Genomic DNA, 19,065 nt, shown 5'->3' on the forward strand with positions numbered 1-19,065 from the left:
GGACTTTTATGCCACCCTCATCACTTATAGCACATGCATGCTTCCAAGATTCAAGCTTTACTCCAGAGAACACCTTTTTTAAATAAGGCGTTACTTCTTATACATGTTCCATTGATTTTATATACATTTAAGTGAGCAGGTCTCTCACTTTTGGAAAAACGGCTCCTTTAGGCACTTAAATGTTATTGAAGGCCCTGCACTAGGCAGATTTCACTGATTCTTGACTCCTGCTATTTGTGCCTTGTGTAGGCCTATCCCCTTGAGTGTGGATGGATCAAGTGACTTGCTCCTAACAAAAGTGTAAAAGGGATGAGGTATCACGCTTCTGTGATTAGGTTAGAGGCTGTGACTTCCTCTTGCTACTTACTTTTGATAGCACACTCTCCAGCTCTTCTTGTGTATCTGCTCAGATGAAGCAAGCTGAAGAGGCCCACATGGCAAGGAACTCACGGCACCTCTGGCCGACTACCAAGAAGAAACTGAGACCTCAGTTCAACAGACTGTGAGGGGCGGACTCCAGCCAACAACCCTGAGAGAGAGCTTGGAACCAGATCCACAATATGAGCAAGCTGAGCAGTACAACCTCCACTAGCTCAACTTTCAGATGAGACTGCACCTGTGGCCCTCACACTGTCACTGTCATTGCAGCCTTATGAGAGTCCTGACAACACAGGGAACCCCAATGAAGTTATGCCCAGATTCCAGACACAGAACACCTCTACCTCCTCCTTTTCACCTGCTATCCTCTAACCTAAGCTGTAATCCCAGTCCCACAGCTCCAGGGCTCACATTTCCACTCTTCAGTCTTTGACTCTTCATCGTGAGCCCTATTCAGCAAGGACTCTGCCGTCTCAGGTGTCCTATACTCAGGACTCTCGGAGCCAGAATGAGTATGAGACTGGCAAGATGATTTAGACTTACCATGGCAGACACAAGGAGGACAGTCCAGACTGATCAGTTACAGAAGTCAGACACAGGGACAGTGGGAGAATAACCATCAGTTCTATGTAATAGTCGCTAAAATCTGCATCTATATTCAACATTAGTGTGCAGTAGTGAGCATGATGCCAAGTACATGAGACATGTTATAATGAAAAGAGTCAAGCTCAACACTAATGTAATCCAAGAAAATAGCTTTTTAAATATTTATCAATATCTACCATGAGTTCAACCCTATGCAAAGCTGAGGTACTAAAAGGAACAACACTTGCCTTTACCCCTCAAGCAGCTCTAGTAATTACCTAAGATTAGGGAAATTAAGAGGAAAAGTACATAAAATTTAGTTATATAGAATAAAAACTAATTGGAAAGTTCAATATGGTGTCAATACTGTTTTACTTACCACAAATAAAATTCATTTAGTCCTACACAGTTTACCACATATCCACAGTATTTTAAAATCAAAGATGCTTTTAAAACTATGGGTATTAAAAAAATAACTATGAGTCTTACTTGTTTTGTACATTTGTCAGTTTGTATGACATGTTAAAAATACTATCACCTGTTCACATTTGCTTGATTTCAAGTTATCAAAGGTTTGAAAATAAGAAATATTCTACATAAACTGATGGATTTCAGAGTTTAGGCAATTTACTCAGCAATTTTATACATACTATCTCACTTAATCCTAAATAGAATTATGTAAGGATTTTCTCAGAATATACACATCTGTATAAATCATGTATGACTGATACAATTTTCTGAATTTTGCCCTACATGTGTGCCGATAAATTTATTCTATGCAAAAGAAGACAGTACAGACAAAATATGTACCATTTCACAACAGGGCAATTAGTACAAAGTCTTAAAGTTCTTCATTTCCACTTTGCTTGTAAAACCAAGTAACACTTCATAATATGAAAAATGGCATCCATGCAACATGGTAAGTTGTAGCTCCTCATCTGGGCTAATTTTACACAAATGGTAAGTAAAGTTATGCTATGGAAGAAAGCATACATTTGATTCTTTCATCTGTCTCAGAAGTCTAGTCAGTTCTCTAAAGCAGGATCATACTGTGAGATGTGCTCAAATGTTTACTATTTCACCATGTCACCATAGAAAGCCAGTTTTCCAGACTTATTAAGAGCAAGAGGCTCTTCTAGGACCGAAAACTGGCGCATACTTTCTAAAGGTATCCACTGTCTGTTTTGTCCCTGTGCACAGTACAGAAAGATTCATTTATGGTATTTACTTTGACTATTACTAGACAATAGCTATCTCTAAAAATATTTTACTACCCAGTATGAGAGATGAATGATTTAATTTCTCCACCACCTTGCCAAAATAGGCATTTTCAAACTTCTTCATCCTTCTGGTTTTTTATCTGACCCGAAGAAAGTTCTACCTTCATAGTAGAGACTCTTAGCCAGTGTTCCCATGTTCACAGTCCTCACTCTAAGTGATAAGCCTATTCACACATTTTGGCCATTTGGGGTGTTTGTCATTTGTCTAAGGGTACTTAATATATTAATATAAATATATTAAGATAAATTAATCCTCTTTCACGTAGGCTAATACTTTCCTACCATATATTATCCTAACAATTTTATTTGTACCAACCCTTAGGCAGTAGAACCTTAAATATACAGCTATTATCTTTTCCTTTATAGCATGTGGGCTGGTGTCATATCAAAAAACCTTTCCATCTTTTAAACTAAGTAAAAATCATTGTTCCTCTTGCCCTAGTATTTTTCTAACTTTTCCTCTGAACATTCAAATAGTTAATGCCTCCATGATTAATTTTTGTGTATGGTATAAGGTGTGATCCTGACTTACAGCTATTATTTATTTTTTTTCAAATGGATACCAACTGTCCCAATACCACCTGGTCATTTTACCTCATGTCAATTTCCATTATTGTAAGCTCCTAAACCCTGGTTTAATGCTGACTCCTGGTTTAATGCAGCTTTCAAGTCTGCATTAAAGTGATCAATTTTCAAAGTACATTGTTATTCAAAGGGCTATGTATTTTTTCTTGTAGCATTCCCAGCACCCGCTAGAATGAAAATAAAAGGAAAGGTGGGAGTGGAAATATCAAATTTGACTACAATGCCAATAGCATTAAGCCACCAGAATAGTTTACTATGTGTATGTCCAACTGTGATATGAACTAAAATTACACTTGAATTGTCTGTGGACAGCACTTTTAGATATGTTTTTACTCTGGTAAAGCAGTGAAAACTGTACAAGGTATAAACTTCACATTTATTAAAACTGAGAGTTAACTATCTCTTGATAGCATAAGAACCAAAAACATGGTAGGGAGACTCATAAAAAAATCTAAATATGTAAGTTCAACTTTATCTCCTTATCTAAAAATTAAAGCATACTCTTTAACCTAGTGGGTTTTTCTGTCTGTGACAAACACAATGTTTTCAGGGAGAGTATGCCTGGACTAAGCATGGGAAAAGGAAGCCTGCAGAACAATGTTCAGAATGTGCTCTGCACTGTGCAGGGTAACATACACTCTAGGCAGCTGGGAAGGGATAGCCTACTAGCATAATTAACTTCCTTGGCCTTGACCAAGAATGTCACTAAACAACTCTTCTGATTATAATTTGGCTTCTTCTAAAGCCAAGATAATATACTGCTGAATGACCAACAATTCTAGTCTACCTCATAATTATATTTCTCATAATAAGTTAACACAAACAGGCATTGTTTCTATTTCTGTCTATTGTGTACTTAGCAAAGTCAGTGAGTCAGTTCCCTTGAACTCCATTACTTGGAGCTATACTGATGAAATTGAGTTTCTGAGAAGCAGACCTGTCAGTGAGCCTACCAATGCAGTATTACCTTTGAGGCCACACCTGGAATGGCCAACGAGTCTCCCTGAACAAGATCACCTTATCTGTCTACTTTCAATAAGCACCAAGAAACATAATTTCAAACCAAGTGCAGCCCAGTATGTAATCTGAAAACATTACTTGATAGCCCACACTGTGCCAGAAGCCTTGTACAGAGAATAAAACAGGTATTTATGGATGACATCTAAAGGATATGCACTATCTCCATCTTAATTATTCAAAAATCTTTTCTCCTTTTACATTAGACTATTTTGAGTAGTCCTCACCAACAACCCCATCATTTTTACTTATAGTGCTCTGCTGTGATATGTTTGACCTGCTCAGGGGCATTATAAAATTTGCTGGTGTATCTACAGTAAGACTACTGTTGAGGTCACCGCTTATCCCATTACATGGGGTCTTGTTATAAAATTTACTTCTGACCGTAAGTGTCAGGAACATGCTTTTATTAAAAACAAGTTTGCTTACGTTCAAGTTTTATGGACATAAGTTTACCAGGCTTTTTTTTTCATTATCTATAGAACTTAGATATTTGTGCCCTCTGGGAACAAATACTTTGTAATTTTTGCTATAGTTTATGAATCTCCACAAACCACATGAAATTTTTAGGGGAAAGACAAAATGAACAAATAAATACATAGATAATGCTTCGATAATACATCTCAAGTAAAAAAAATTATTATGAGGATTAAAGAAAATAAATCACATAAGAAGTCAAAGGAGAGAAAGGATTTCCTGAATATAGTATGTAGACTTAAAAAATAAGAACCAGTAAATTCTCAACTAGCTGGGAAAACACAAGGGGAATTAAAGGGAGAAAAAGGAGAAGGAAAGATCAGAGAATACCCCAAATAGTAGTAAAAATGACTATGTAAACTTAGTCAAGCTTACTTTAAAGTTACATGATATTTATAAACATTTATTATTACACATGCATCACTCAAAATGGTAAAATAACACACTGACATTTGATAAAGGAAACACAAAAATTATTTGATAAAAATGGACAAAAGGGTACTACCAGAAAAAACAAACAAGACTGTTTTCGCAACCTGTTTCTTATCTGAGCTGTTCCTTCTGCCAAATATTAGGAAAAAACCCTATGTGTGCACCAGTCTGAATCTACTGGCCTCTCAGCTTTCTAAGTAACCCAATAGACAGTTTAAGATGTTTAAACTCCATAACATGCACAATTATGTTCTTATTGCACAGTCCCTGTCCTTCAAAGTCAGTGGCACCTTCCCTCACCACCAAGGGACTTTCCAGGGCCTCACTGCTGTATGTCAACCGTAGTTCACACATACCACTCTTGAGCCATCTCCACTCAGAAGTTAAATACTTTCCTCCTTATTCTCAGCTTCCTTAAACCTGTTGCTCCCCAAGTTCCAGAGAATCCCAAGCTTGCTAGGAGGTTAGATTCTAATTCAGTCCAGCACTGAAAAGATTTCAGAATAAGTCTTGTCAGTTCCAAGTCCTTAGGTAGGACTAAATTAAAGAAACTATCATCTTTCCATCCCTTCTTGACCCTCTTTCCAAATCTTTAAATAAAAACTGAAAATGTCTTTAGAATAGGCAGAGTAAAAAATTATGTTCATTCTAGTTTCTATGCTAAAAGAAACATTTTCTGTGCCAGGGTAGACCATGGGTCTGTAGGACCAATGTCACAGCTGACCCATCCCCACCCAGAGTTTGCAGCAACTGGCTCCTTCAGAGTAAATGGCTAATAGATGATCTGTAAGTAAAGTATCTAGCGACAACAGATAGAGTAATCCAAGCTGTACTCTCAAAACTAAGCTGCTTCTTAAAAGAGTAGACTTAAGACTGGGTGGGGGTGGTAATCATAGAGAGTATTTAAGAAGTCAAAAATTTTCAGGAAAACTACAAGTATTCTGAAAAGGTTAAAATCAGTTCAATACACCAAGAAAGATAAATCACCTTTTTATATTTGAAAAAAATCACACACAAAAAAAATGTATTTATAGCAAAAACATGAAGTCAGGAGTGGTGGTACACACCTGTAATCCCAAGCACTCTGGAAGAATGAGGCAGGAAGAACTCAAATTCAAGCCCAGCTTTGGCAACTTAAAGAGACACAGTCAAGACTTTGTTTCAAAAAAATTTTAAAAGGTCTCAGGATATAGCTCAGGGCAAGGACTCTGGGTTCAGTGCTTAGTACAGAGGAAAACAAAGGAAAAACAGTTGACTTTTCACCTGTCAACTAAGGGAAAAATAAAAAGACTGATAACAGTACTGGAGATACTGTGGAGAAACTGACACTGTTAAATACTGTAGATAAAAATATACTTTGGTACCACTCTCAAAGACCTGAGAACATCTATCAAAAATGTTCATGTGGGGGCTGGGGATTTAGCTCAGCGGCAAAAGCGCCTGCCTGGCAAGCGCAAGGTCATGAGTTCGGTTCCCGGTACTGCAGAAAAACCAAAAACTAAAAAAAAAAAAAAAAAATGTTCATGTGTATTCTCTGTTAAACAAAGTTTATGGGAGGTTACTATTTTGGTCTAGCCTTCTGCTCTAGGCCCCTACAGACCGGAGAAATCAAAATAAAGTCACTTATGCTAAGTGCCACTCAAACTGAACTCGAAATAGGCAAATCTTCCACATAACAGAAGACACATAGTAACTAATCGGAACAGGCCTAGTTTACCTGAACCAACATGAAAAGGAAGTTCCTCATCTTAATTCTATGAGGAAAAACACTTTGGAGTGACCAATCTGCTTTTTGTAGCCTATTTCTGCTTGCTTAAATTAAGCCCTTTTCTGCCTTCAAAGCCTCTCTGTGTCCTCTGCTTAGCTCATTGGAAGACTCATTCTATTTTAAACAATGAGAGGTTTCCTTATTCTAGGATTATAATTACATCTTTAAACTAAATTTGTTATAATTTTGTCCTGTGCCAATTCTTTAATCCTAAAATTCCATTTCTGACAATTTATCTTTAAAAAATAAGGTGTAGATTGGCAGGCTGTTATACAATCAGATAATTTTTGAAGAACTGAAACCTACTGACAGGTCAACACTGTTCAGTACTATAACAATACACAAGGTGAAAATTTCCCCTCTCTCAACTTCACTGGGTCTTTCTGATTAACCAAAGATTCACCTTTGAACAGCTATGGGCTACCTTTAGTAATAATTCAATCAACCTGTGACTTATCATTTCTGTCATTAGAAGATATCACACTAATTAAAGCGAAGAAGGGAGAACGGGAAGAAAAAAGGCAGGAAGGCAAGCAAGCGGGCTTAAAATTACCCAGGTTACAGTCCAGCGAATAATAAATACTGCTTATTTTCTTCATTGAGTGAATACTACATAACAGGGAGCCATGCAAAACATAGAACCATGCAAAATAAGCAAAAAGGCAAGGTGAATGTTTAAATTTTTAAAATTAATTACAGTAAAAGACACATTGCTATTAATCTGTCTCAAAATACTCCTCCCTTGTTTCCAATACACTTAGTTCATTGTTCTTGCCGCTTTCTCAAGTAGTTCTAAAAGTACTCCTTCTCAAGTGTCTTTATGAGGTATAATCAAAAATATTGCAAATGCTGCTGCCAAGTGACATCCAATGGAAAGAAAGGTTAAGAAAGCATCACTGTGTGTCCTCTTCCACCTTATTCACTGGACCTGGCACAGAGCAACTTCTGGCTCTTCCCTAAAGTCAAAATGACTAAGAAAGATAAAAGTTCTGAATCAGTTTAGGAAATCAAGCCACAACAGTGCAACTAAAAGACATTGAGGAAACAGGACTTCCACAACTACTTTAGAAAGTGGCACAAACAATGGGACAAATATGTTTGAAGCGAGAAGTATTCTGAGGGAATTTATGGCAATGTGTCTTTTACTGCAACACATCCTTTAAATATAATTCCTTTAAAAAACTATGTTCACATGTATAAAGGGACACATATATCCAGGTGTAATCATAGATGTATATATATGCATCTGACACCAGTGGGTACATGTATCTACATATATACAGGAACAAATTCCAGGAAATAGGCTCAATAACTGAGCCAGTGTCATACTGGACCTTATAGCAGTGTACCCACGAAGATGTGATTCCAGCATTAGAAGATGGGCACCCTCATAGTCTAAATTCCCCTAAAATCATACCATGATTTCTTCCAGCAATACTCATAAAATAAATTCATTTTTCCCAGGATACAGTGATGTTTAAGATGTCTTACAATATCAGAGGACTGTCATCAATTCCTAACAGTGGTTGGCATACATATATATATATACACACACATACACACACACACACACATATATATGAATGAAATTACAGTCTGCCAAAACAGCATTCTCCTTGGTTAAGAACACAAATGGGATGGAGGTGGACTCACAAATGTAGCTTAAAGAATTTTGGAGGCAGACAACATAGCAACTAAACAGAGGAGCATATGACATGATTAAACAGGGTGTATACATGAGTGGGAACCAAACCATTAAATGGCTGACTTCTCATCAGAAACAGTGATCAGCTGTCATGTTTCCTCAACTGGAAACTACATTTCTGGTTTAAAATCTTGGTGAGGTGGGGGTGGGGGAAACAAAAAATGATAAACAAACCTTTTTTTTTTTTTGCATGACTTGCCTGCGTACTTTTAACCCTCAAAGTACCTATGATACATTAAATTACTATGTCTTAATTTCCTACCTCACCAACTGGATCAGAAAAAAATTAATTATGCCCAAATGAAAATTATCCAAACGTTAACATCTGTAATTCTTAACAGAAATCCAAAATGTGTAGGATCTAGGGGTTACCAGAACCAGCAATTTGTATACCAACAGCTTCAAAACATGTTTTTAGTCAGCATCTGGAAATGTCTGAAAGCTAAATTAACATTAAATTGGTAATCAACTGTCTGTTTCTCCAGATTTCAAGATAGACATAAAGAAACACAATTCTATACCACAGTCTGGACCTGCGCAACAGCACTGAGGATAAACTCAAAACAGTTGTTAATATGTAGACCCTGCAGTGGAAGTTTTGCAAGCCCCCAACTTTAGATGTATTTTTTGTCATTCAACCGGCTTGAAGGATAATTTAATGGTTAAGAAAGTAATGCTAATAACTGCCTACTCCCATAACCAAAATAGGTCAGAGAAGCATAGGTATGCTACTTTGCTTCTTTAAGCCTCAGTTTTCTCACCTGAAAGATGAGGATGACCCCCTCGGGGTCACTGTGATTAATCTCAGTCCATGTAAACCATTTAGTACAGTAACTGCCACAAAGACTTAGTAAATGCTATTATTACTGTTTTTAGAAATCAATGCATTTACTGGAAAATTTGGAATCTCTACCACAAATTTTGACTGTGGATTTGGTCAGTAAAAAGTAAAAGATCATGCAAATAGCCTCCTAAGTTGAAAATCATGTTTAGCTCTTTAGCTAAATCTTACTCTTCCTGAACCAACTACGCTAAATTTCAGTTCTGTGAAAGTACTGTTTTTTCAGTGTGTGTGTGTGTGCGTGTGTGTGTTTATGTGTATCATTCTCTTTGTTCAGAACATTTTGAATCCCACCTCCCATTCAAAGACTTGGACTGAGTAATTCCTACTCAACCTTTATTTCCCAATAAAATTTACTTTCCAAATTCTCTTATCCAGATTAAGGTACCTACCTTATGCTTCCTGGTTGCTCTCAACCTCCCATATTTTTACTCACTAAACTATCAACAATGTTATTTAATGTATGATTTAAAGATTGTAAGCTTTCAGAAGCACAGCCGGTAATCACATTATTCACTAATCTCTCTCCAATGCTAGATGCATGGCAAGGAGTAAAAGAAGCTCTATAAATACTTGTTGAATTAAATAAAAGGAGAAAGACCAGTCAGCCTGGTTAATTATAACAAAGTTCATATGTTAAGTACTGCAATTCTTGCTAAATTTATGCCCTTGTTCATTTACATTCTAGAAGGATGTTTCAAATTTAAAATCTAAATCCCACCTCTCAGTACTACCCACTGTGTAAGATTTAGCTATGTTGCTAAGACAGCTTCAAGCTTATCATGTTGTATTTATAATAGTACTGAAAAGGCAAGAGGTTTATTAAGTATCTGTTATGCTTAATGGTCTTCACTCAAAAGATGTTTTTGAAGAATTTCATAGGTTTGAAAAAGAGAAAAATTTTAAAAAGGAAATAAATATGAAAACTACTTACCTAGTCCAATCCATATTTTATCAATGCAAACAGTATAGGTTAGAAAGTGATTTGTGGGCTGGGTGTGATGGTACACACCTGTAATCCAAGCATTCCAGAAGCTGAAGCAGGAGCATCACCATGAATTCAAGGCCAGCCTGAACTACACAGGGAGACCCTGTCTCTAAATAACAGGTGATTTGTTCGGGATCAAAAAGCCAGGTAAAAATAAGGAAATAGGTCCCCTTGTCTGTCTGTCTGTCTTTCCATCATGGAGCCTTTGGGTAAGGATGGGTAGGGTGGAGAAAACAAACCCAGGACCTTGCACATGCCAGACAAGTGCTCCACCAAAGAGATACATTCCCAACCAGTGTTTCTGGTGTAGTAATTAAGAAGCACTGTTCAAAGTATTCTAAGCAATCAATAATCTTGACAGGCAACAAGTAATCATTTAATGCTACTGAAAAACCTGTAAAACTTTGTAAAACAGGGATTTTCAAACCCCTACTGTATCAGAAACTCAGGCAAGGCCTGAGTCTTCTCATGCTGAAAAAGTTCCACGGGTGATTCTTAGCCTAAGAAAGATTGAGAACCACTAATTTAATCAATCAAGTGTTATTTGCTAAATGCCTACTCTGCCCCTGACAGTATGTTCCTGCTTTCAAGCTCTTATGAGGAGACAAGATTTATATAATCAATTATGGAAGAAAATGAGACTGTGTATAATGAAGTGCTGAATTAGCTAAATAAACACAAATTAAGTACTAAAATCAGAGAAAGTAGGACAGGATATCAGGCTTGAAAGTTAGCTATTAATGGAGACAGAATATGGATAAAAGGGTCCCTAAAAGCTCTCAGGGCTACTGTGGAAAGTACAGAGAATGTTTCCTCGTTCTTACAGCAGATTTTAATCTGAATAGTTCCACTTTTAACTTTAAATAACACCAGAGTTTTGTTTTTTTGGTTTTGTTTTTTTTTTTTTTTGAGACAGGGTCTCACTGTGTAGCTCAGGATGGCCTTGAACTCACAGCAATCCTCCTGCCTCAGCCTCCTGAGTGCTGCGATTAAAAGGTGTGTGCCACCATGCCTGGCAACACCAAAGAATTTTAAAGGAGTTAAATTTGGGTTTGGGATGTAGTTCAGTGGTAGAATGCTTGCTTAACATGTGTGAGTCCTGGGATTTGATCCCCAGCAGCAAAGACAAAACAAAACAACAAAAAGTGAATCTCTTCCTAATTTATAAATGCAAAATCTAAAATTAAAAAAAAAATCCATGAAGTAATGGCCTAAAGTTACACAGCCAATTAATGACACAGAACCCAGGCCTTTCATCTCCCAGAGCCCTCTTCACATGCCAGGCCATTCCCAAGCCGAGACAGTGTGAGTACAGGTTCTCACAGCATCCCTTACACTTGGGCCAAGAGTAGGCTCCTAGAGGTCACTTGGTGTCCTAGACTGGGGACAGGGTGGGACACAGGGAGAAAGATTGAGGCAAGCATCAAAATAAAACACAGTCATCCTCCCAAAGCAGGTCTTTAAATTTTAGGGAGAATTTTCTAAAAATTAAAACCCAATAAAAGAAATGTTATATTTGTGGTGAGTCCATCAGGGGACTTCCTTGGTGGAATCACTGAGTCATACTATTTAAAAAGAAGTCAAAGATAAGGAAGGGGTGAGGGTTACACAACAGAATGCACTAAAATCAAGGACAAGTTTGTATTTGCTTCAGAGTAACACTTCCACTGTATAAAGTTTTCAGAAGAGTACTAAAAAGATACATGCCTTTTCCCAGGGTACTGGCAATGGACAGAAATGGACAACCTCTAGTAAGGGATCCCACAGAATCCATCAGCCCTAAAGGCTCTCCTCCATAGCAGCATGAGCCATAAAACTGCTGATTTTACTCTTGTGCTCATGTAAGAAAAACTATTACCGTACTTTAAAGATGCTTCTGCTATCCATTTTGTTACTCCCCACAGCATCCCCCTAACACTGGAATTACCACCATTTTATTGTTGACAGAAATAAGCACAGAAATCAGTTCCAAAGCCAAAAAGAGATGTCTAGGATTTACAATGTTCACAGTCAACCATGTGCATACATCTCCTCTACTATTGTATTCAAGTTTATCACAGTTACTAAAATATTTTCAATTTTCACAAGGAACTTAAAACCTACTAACATCCATCCAATAATGTCTCCAACAATGTGTTTAAAGTTGAATTGTAGCCTTTTCCCTAATGGCTCCCTCTCTCAACTTCTTTATATCTATCTGTACATGGCACACATCTCTGGATAACCCAAGCTGAAAACCTGGGCATCCCCTCAGACTCTTCTTAGCTATTACCGTAAATAATTTAAAATAAGGGCTTTGATCAGAGCATAGCCCAGAACAACACACAACTTCAATGACTCCCTACTGCCTAGCAAATGAAATCCAAACTCAGATCAACAGAGATTCAGAGCTCTCCATAGGAATCTTTGCTATTCCCCAACTCACTTAGTGCTTTTTAAAGCACATATCCTTGAGAAAATAACTTAATCTGAGCTTTATTTTACTCAACTATAAAATGGGTATAATAATACTTGCCTGGAAAGTCTGAGGCAATGAAAATGAGAGTGCTCCTATAAACTTTAAGGCACTATAAAAGCACACACATTATCATTATGTCATGGTTATGGTAATTTTATTTATACCTTCCTTGCTCCGGAAAGGAAAGGAGGTAAGGTAGTCCACATAAGGCATGAAATAACAATTAAAGATGGAAGCAATAAAAGAAATGCAAAACAAATGTAAAAATGTAAAATGGACCTAGGAACACATACCATGAATACCTATGTATTTGCTTCCTTCAAGGGTAATAATGTGATCTAAACACTGTATTTGATTTGAACAGAAAACTAAGTCATTACATAATTCTGTGTCCACAAGGTTAAGACCAGGCAAAAATTTCCCAGTGGTCTTTTTTCTAAGGCAAGTAACTGGACAATGTCCTCAGCATCTTTACCATGAATTACCTACGTCATTATTGGACCAAAAACCTCTTAGAGTCAAGTAATTAAATTGTTTTACTATGTTTAGATTTCTGTAGCACTTATATCAATTAGTCAATAAACTTAATACCTCAATCTCCATGTACTGATTTCTCTAGATCCAATCTCTCCCTATTGTAAACGATCCTGCACACTTATCCTGCACACTTCCACATTAATCCTAAAATATCATGCTTTATCACATTAGCCCTTAGTTCAACCCCACCCCCACCCCCAAACATACACACAGCCTCCCAGCACAAAGAACAAAAGCCTCCTCATTCCTTACTGTTCAGGACAACACTGACCACAATTTTCCCTGCAATGGCCTTCTCTGTCCTCCCATCCCTCTAAATTAGTGTTGTCCTCCAAAGCTCTGCTTAAAAGGTCTCACCTTCTACTTAAAGCCTTCTCTGGCTTGCAGTAATTTGGTAAAGGGAGAGAATGGAGGGCAGAAGGACATTATATAAACTCTGAAATCTAGGGGCTAATGGCCTAACTCTTGGTAGAGCTTGTTTAGCATGCAGGAGACCCCTGGTTCCATCCCAAGCACAGAAAGAATGAAAGAAAGAAGAGAGAAAGACAGACGAACAGACTGACAGACTTGTGTTCTTTTTTCTCCTTTATCCCAAAAGCTTTAAGGTAGATTTTACTGGAATTTCTTTCTAGCTATACATTCCATGTGGCTTTGGTTAAATCAAACTGGGACACACCCTAATCTCTTCTCTGATATTCATTACCTGTTACTTTTTTATCAGGTACTGGTATTTTCATTTGTAATTATATTCACTGTTTTTAAATTTTCCCTGTTTTATGCCAACTCCTCCACAGCAGTCTTGTGTCTCCTTGATATCCCCACAGACTGGCACAGAACCAGATACTTTTTATAAGGTAAGAAATGTATAAGATAACTTTTTAAAGATTATAATACCTTACTGGCTCTATCATGAATCAGCAAAAAAAAAAAAAGGACAATTTGTTTTTCATTAAGCAGACCTCTAAAACAAGTGTACTAAAGTAAAACATCTAGGTCGCATTTCTCTCTAAAAGTATGTTCAGTTAGTCATCAGTACAACTGCATTACTTAAGATGACCACATGAATGAATCTTGTAATATATACAATATAATTTTATACAACAGCTATTCCTGTTATATTTTCTATTGCAAAGAGAAAGCTCACGGGGGGGGAGGGGGAGCAAAATGGTTAGTTTTGTGCTTTTGACATTGTCTTTTTAAAAAAATTAATACAAAATGTCCTTTCTAAATAAATACCCAATTTCCTGAACAGTACTTCAAAAGAGAGTCTGATAAATCTAGAGGTTTGCTGATTCTTCTTTTGTTCTTTTGTTCAATTGCGTACTAGTTCTGTCAGCAAAATTCAGGCAACACTGAAAGCTTGAGAGTCTGCTTAAATGGAAAGAAGAAAAAAAATGGGAAGGAAAAGAAAGGAGTTATATCCATCACTGGTTCCTAAGTATACAGAGATATGCTACCAATGCTCAATAAATTAACATCCCATAGCAAAAACACACAGAACCCTGTAAACAACATACATCACATGTAAAGAACTTCTTCAGATCAGAGGTCCTGAAACTCAAAACAATTTTCGTATTTCCAATTCTAAACATACTATAAATGGATCAGTAAGCCAGGCAATGCTCCACTCGCGTGCTAATTTTGTTGCCATTGCTATTACTACTGAATGAGCATCTAAGAGCATATTACTAGTTTAGAACATAGAAATACTTCAGCACAAACCAACTGATTAAAAACCCAATTACTCAATTTTTTTACTCATAAAGATTATGTCAATAATGTGCAAAAAACATTCAGCAAAGGATGCATAAGGAAATTGCTATTCTTTGTGAATCTTAATAGTTGCCACTTTAAATCACTCAAAAAGATATTTGTTTTACTTGGGCAATATATAATAAAGACAAAAAATATGCAAAATTCTGGCCTAGAGAGTTTCTTTCAAAATGAAAAGGACAGCAAAAAAAAAAAACAAAAACAAACAAACAAAAAAAAAAACAGGAAAAGAAAGAATTCAGGAAGGACACAGAAACTCCAAAAATATGTATGTATCGTTGAATCAAATACACAATTTTTAACTCTAATTCCTAATATTAGATCTCCTTGGAAAAACAGGTAAGTATGTTTGCTCAGGCATTTAGTGTTTAAGGAGACATCAGAAATAAGAGCATAGGTGAACCAAAAGCACGCTTTGTCTATGATCCATTCTGTTCTTTAACTAATAATTTGAATAGTTCTAAAAGCAATCACTTCTATTAGGAAAAACACATCATTACTATTTGCCAAAACTGTGTAATAAAACCAATATTAATATATAAAAGCAAATTAATGGCAGTTGCACATGATTATTTTTAGCAGTGCTTAAAATAAAGACTAAAATGCAAACATTAGGACTGTGGGTTTTCAATACAAAAAAAAAGCAGTAACCATAAGTAATCACTACATAAGTAATCACTACAACATAATATTATAGTCTTATAATACAAAGGAATATATATGTTATAATACTTATTTTATATTGTACTACACATTATAATATATAGTATAATGGAAGCATATGCATGGAAGTGAATGACAAATTTAAAAATTACAACTAAATTACACATTCAAGATAATCTTATGGAGAACACTTAGGAAAGAAAACATTCAAATTTTCCATTTTGTCCTTTTAGAACAAGCTGCCTAAGATATTCGGGTTCTACTAAACATCTTTGGTGGTCTCATGAGAACAATTTGACCTGAGCCCTAAAAGTTATTCTAAAATCTATCAACCACATGAACGACAGATTGACAGCTATATCAACCTAAATAGCAATGAGACATTTTATTTCTTCTGCTTTATGCTACCTATTGATACAGAGAATACTAAATTTAAAATATGGCAGAATAATACATCACTTAAACCTAAGTAATAGCAATGTTTGTTTTTTCTTTGCCTACTGGCATCTTTGACAATGATAAAATGAAAGGAAATAGAAGCTAATTTGGAGGAAGAAGTGAAAAATTACAGCAATAGTACGGAAGCAGAACAGTCCTTTGGAAATTAAAAACATTTGGTCAGCTGTCATACAAATGTTTGAGACCTTAATTCAAAAAAGCACCATTATAATAGGTGGGGCAAGTTAAGAAAGAAATGCCAAAGGATTTTCCACAAATTTGGTGGAAGCCACCTGACAGATGTATGGAAGGCTCAAAAGTAATCTAAAATACTCTAGCAAGCTTGGCTCACAAACTAGGGTTAGAAATAAGGCAGAGCAATGCCATCATATTCCCAGAGCACCTCAAGATAAACTGGCTAAAAAATATGATGAAATGACCAAGATGTAATGTACCAAAAATTATACGTGGGATCACTACCTTGCAATAGAACAATTTTAAAAATCACTAATCAAAACAAAATGCACCAATTTGTTCACATTAAGACAAATCCCCAAAATTCTGAATTATGTCTTTAAAAACTATTTTCAAAGTACATACCTTCATGTAAGTACTTCACCTTTTATGAAACACCGATTTCAACATAGAAAACCACATTGCCCTCCATTCTCTTCAACTCGGCTTTATTAACACAGGATCTAAGGTAAATGGTCTCCCCATTTTCCTGAGTCATTTTTTGATTAAATTAAGAAACAATTATTGTAAGAGTTTGGGGGACCACTACAAATCCGTCTAAAATATGCATGGGGTGGGTCCCTTCTATGATTGTCCTTACTTAAGATCCATACTCTCTCCCTTTGAGAATATGAGGACATGAATTTTTACCACAGCACGAAAAGCCAATCAAAATATAAAGCCAGTTAACAATGCTCATCCTTTTCCTGTATTACAAAAACTTTAACAGAGAAATTAAGTTTGTTACTGGAAATTTCGTTTTAAAAATACACCATGAATCTTATCATCTTGGATAAAACAGCTACAAGCCTCGGTAGTGGTTAAATTGGAGCTATAAAGGAAATTGTCCCAAGATAAATGGTTTCCCTATGAGAAGGCTTCACTGCTACACTTCACCTCAGGACAATAAATCAAATTAACTGCACCTTGTCCTCTGTCCAATGACATCATCAGTTTGACCAAATCTTGCAAAAACATATGCTATTTAGGCATGAAATCATATTACTGCTCATTGTCCACCAACCTCATGCTTCAGGTCTCTGAAGCAGTCATTCACCCGAACAGTCTCATGAACGCTACACAATTTTTTTTCCTGCTACTTTTCTTTCAGGATCTACCTACTGGATGTGCAAAGGGGGAAGAAGTGGTGAGAACTGGTATTTTAAATTGGCTTGCTTCTCGTCCATGAAATCTAGAAATCTGTTTCAAATTAAACTGAAGACTAATGTTCCACGAAGTATGTATCTAGCCATTTTCCATAAAGTGGCTGAAATGATTTCAAAGGGTTAGCACATTAGTGAGGTGTAAAACATCATTTCTCGAATACTCTCCTCAAAGGGCAACACAACTGGGGAAAAAAAATTACCACCACAGAAAATAAAAATATTAAAGAAATCCTTCCCACTGAAAAGACCAAAAATCAAAATTGTTTTCTCTAAAGAGTAAAAGTTCATCTGCCTTTCACAGACCAACTACCCTAAGTTTAGATAAAACGTAAAATAAATTCCCACAACTGAAAGCAGAAGGGTGGGTGTGCTGGGAGAAGAGTAAGTTCCAAGATCAAGGCAGACACAATGCATGTGTTTATTCTTCTATTTTCACTCATTTAACCATGACACCAACACTCAAAGAAAACGTAATGCCATTTCTGCGTTCAGTAGTGCTACAATTAAAGTAAGCAAGTCTATGACAGTGTAAGCATAAAATATTAGCCTCATTTAAAATTAGAATGCCGAGGTTGGGAAGGGAGCACCACTGAGAAATTATGAAAAGTGCTGTTAATCGGAATTTCCAAAATACCCAGCCACTTACAACTCCTGGGGAGTGGGGGGCTATATTGGTTTTACAAATACTTCAGATCTTTACAAAAAGCCTAAAAAGTGTTTAACTTGAGGGTGAGGAAGCGGGGGAACTATTCCCATAACAAAGTGATGTTTGTAATAAACCAAAACAGAATTCGCAGCCTCTGAAAATAAGAAAGAAGATTTTTTTTCCTAAGGCCGCACATTACTGCAAACTGCTAAGAAAGTCTTTTTAAGAAAAAACAAGCCACCGCAGAGTTGATGCTTAGCTGGGAGCTGTTTTAATGCTGGAAAGGCCCCAGGAGGGTGTGTTTTGCCCGCGGAGGAGGGGAAGTGTGTGGCAGTTGGTGGGGGAGTCATTTTGGTTATTAGTAAATAAATCAAGCAGCAGAGAACACGAGGCCTAGGCAACTCCAGGAGCAGCCCAGGCCTAGCTGCCCCTTCTCTTCCCAGCACAGGCTGGGTTTGATCTCAGAGCCTTGTGGATTGCCAAGAAAGAAAAAAAAAAAAAAAAGAATCATATCGAACCACAAAAGCACATGGGGCGAATGTAAAATATAAACACGGCGTTGGGCTGTGAGTGGCTGTTATTAAAGGTCTGAATTACTAAACATGAGAGGCGGGGAAAGCCAGGCGGCCATTTCAATAATATAAACCTCCCCGAATTAGACATTATTCAAATGAGAAGAGGTCCGGCTCCGCGGAGTGGCGAAGGCGCAACCAGCAGCAGCGAGAAGGGACCCGCGCCGAGCCGGGGAGGGGACCAGCGCCGGGCCACCCGCCCCCAAGAGCACCGGAGACCCCGCCGCTGGGGTCACCTCGCCGGGGGCCCACGAGAGAGGCCTCGGGCGCGGCCGGGGCTCGCAGTGAGGTCTCCGCGGCCACCAGCGCGTCGGTCCGTCCGTCCGTCCGTCGGTCCGTCGGTGCCCGCGCGGGGGAGAGGAGGGGACAGAGGAGGGGCGGGGGCGATCCAACCACGCCGCCACCTCCGACCCAACGCTCCCTCCCGACGCCGCGGAGCGGGGGACCCGGGCTCTTCGGGATGCACAAGGAGGGGGACCCTCCAAGGGGAACTTTCCCGGGCGCCACCCCCACAGGGGCGCG

General features: G+C 37.5%; 2 protein-coding genes across 4 annotated transcripts in view; both read right to left on the minus strand.

Annotated features, from left to right (window-relative positions):
• Window positions 1-19,065, minus strand: part of Pou2f1 (POU class 2 homeobox 1) — a 165,069-nt gene that overhangs the window by 141,816 nt on the left and 4,188 nt on the right. The gene's annotated exons all lie outside the window — the stretch shown is intronic.
• LOC106150045 (putative HTLV-1-related endogenous sequence) lies at window positions 18,257-19,065 on the minus strand (the record flags this gene model as incomplete). Its single annotated transcript, XM_013521424.1, is given in 1 exon segment — window positions 18,257-19,065. A coding segment is annotated over 1 exon segment (290 nt), but the record flags the coding sequence as incomplete, so codon positions are not given.

This window comes from Chinchilla lanigera, unplaced genomic scaffold (genome assembly GCF_000276665.1).
Source record: "Chinchilla lanigera isolate Chin_1 unplaced genomic scaffold, ChiLan1.0 scaffold00061, whole genome shotgun sequence".
Lineage (NCBI taxonomy): Eukaryota > Metazoa > Chordata > Mammalia > Rodentia > Chinchillidae > Chinchilla > Chinchilla lanigera.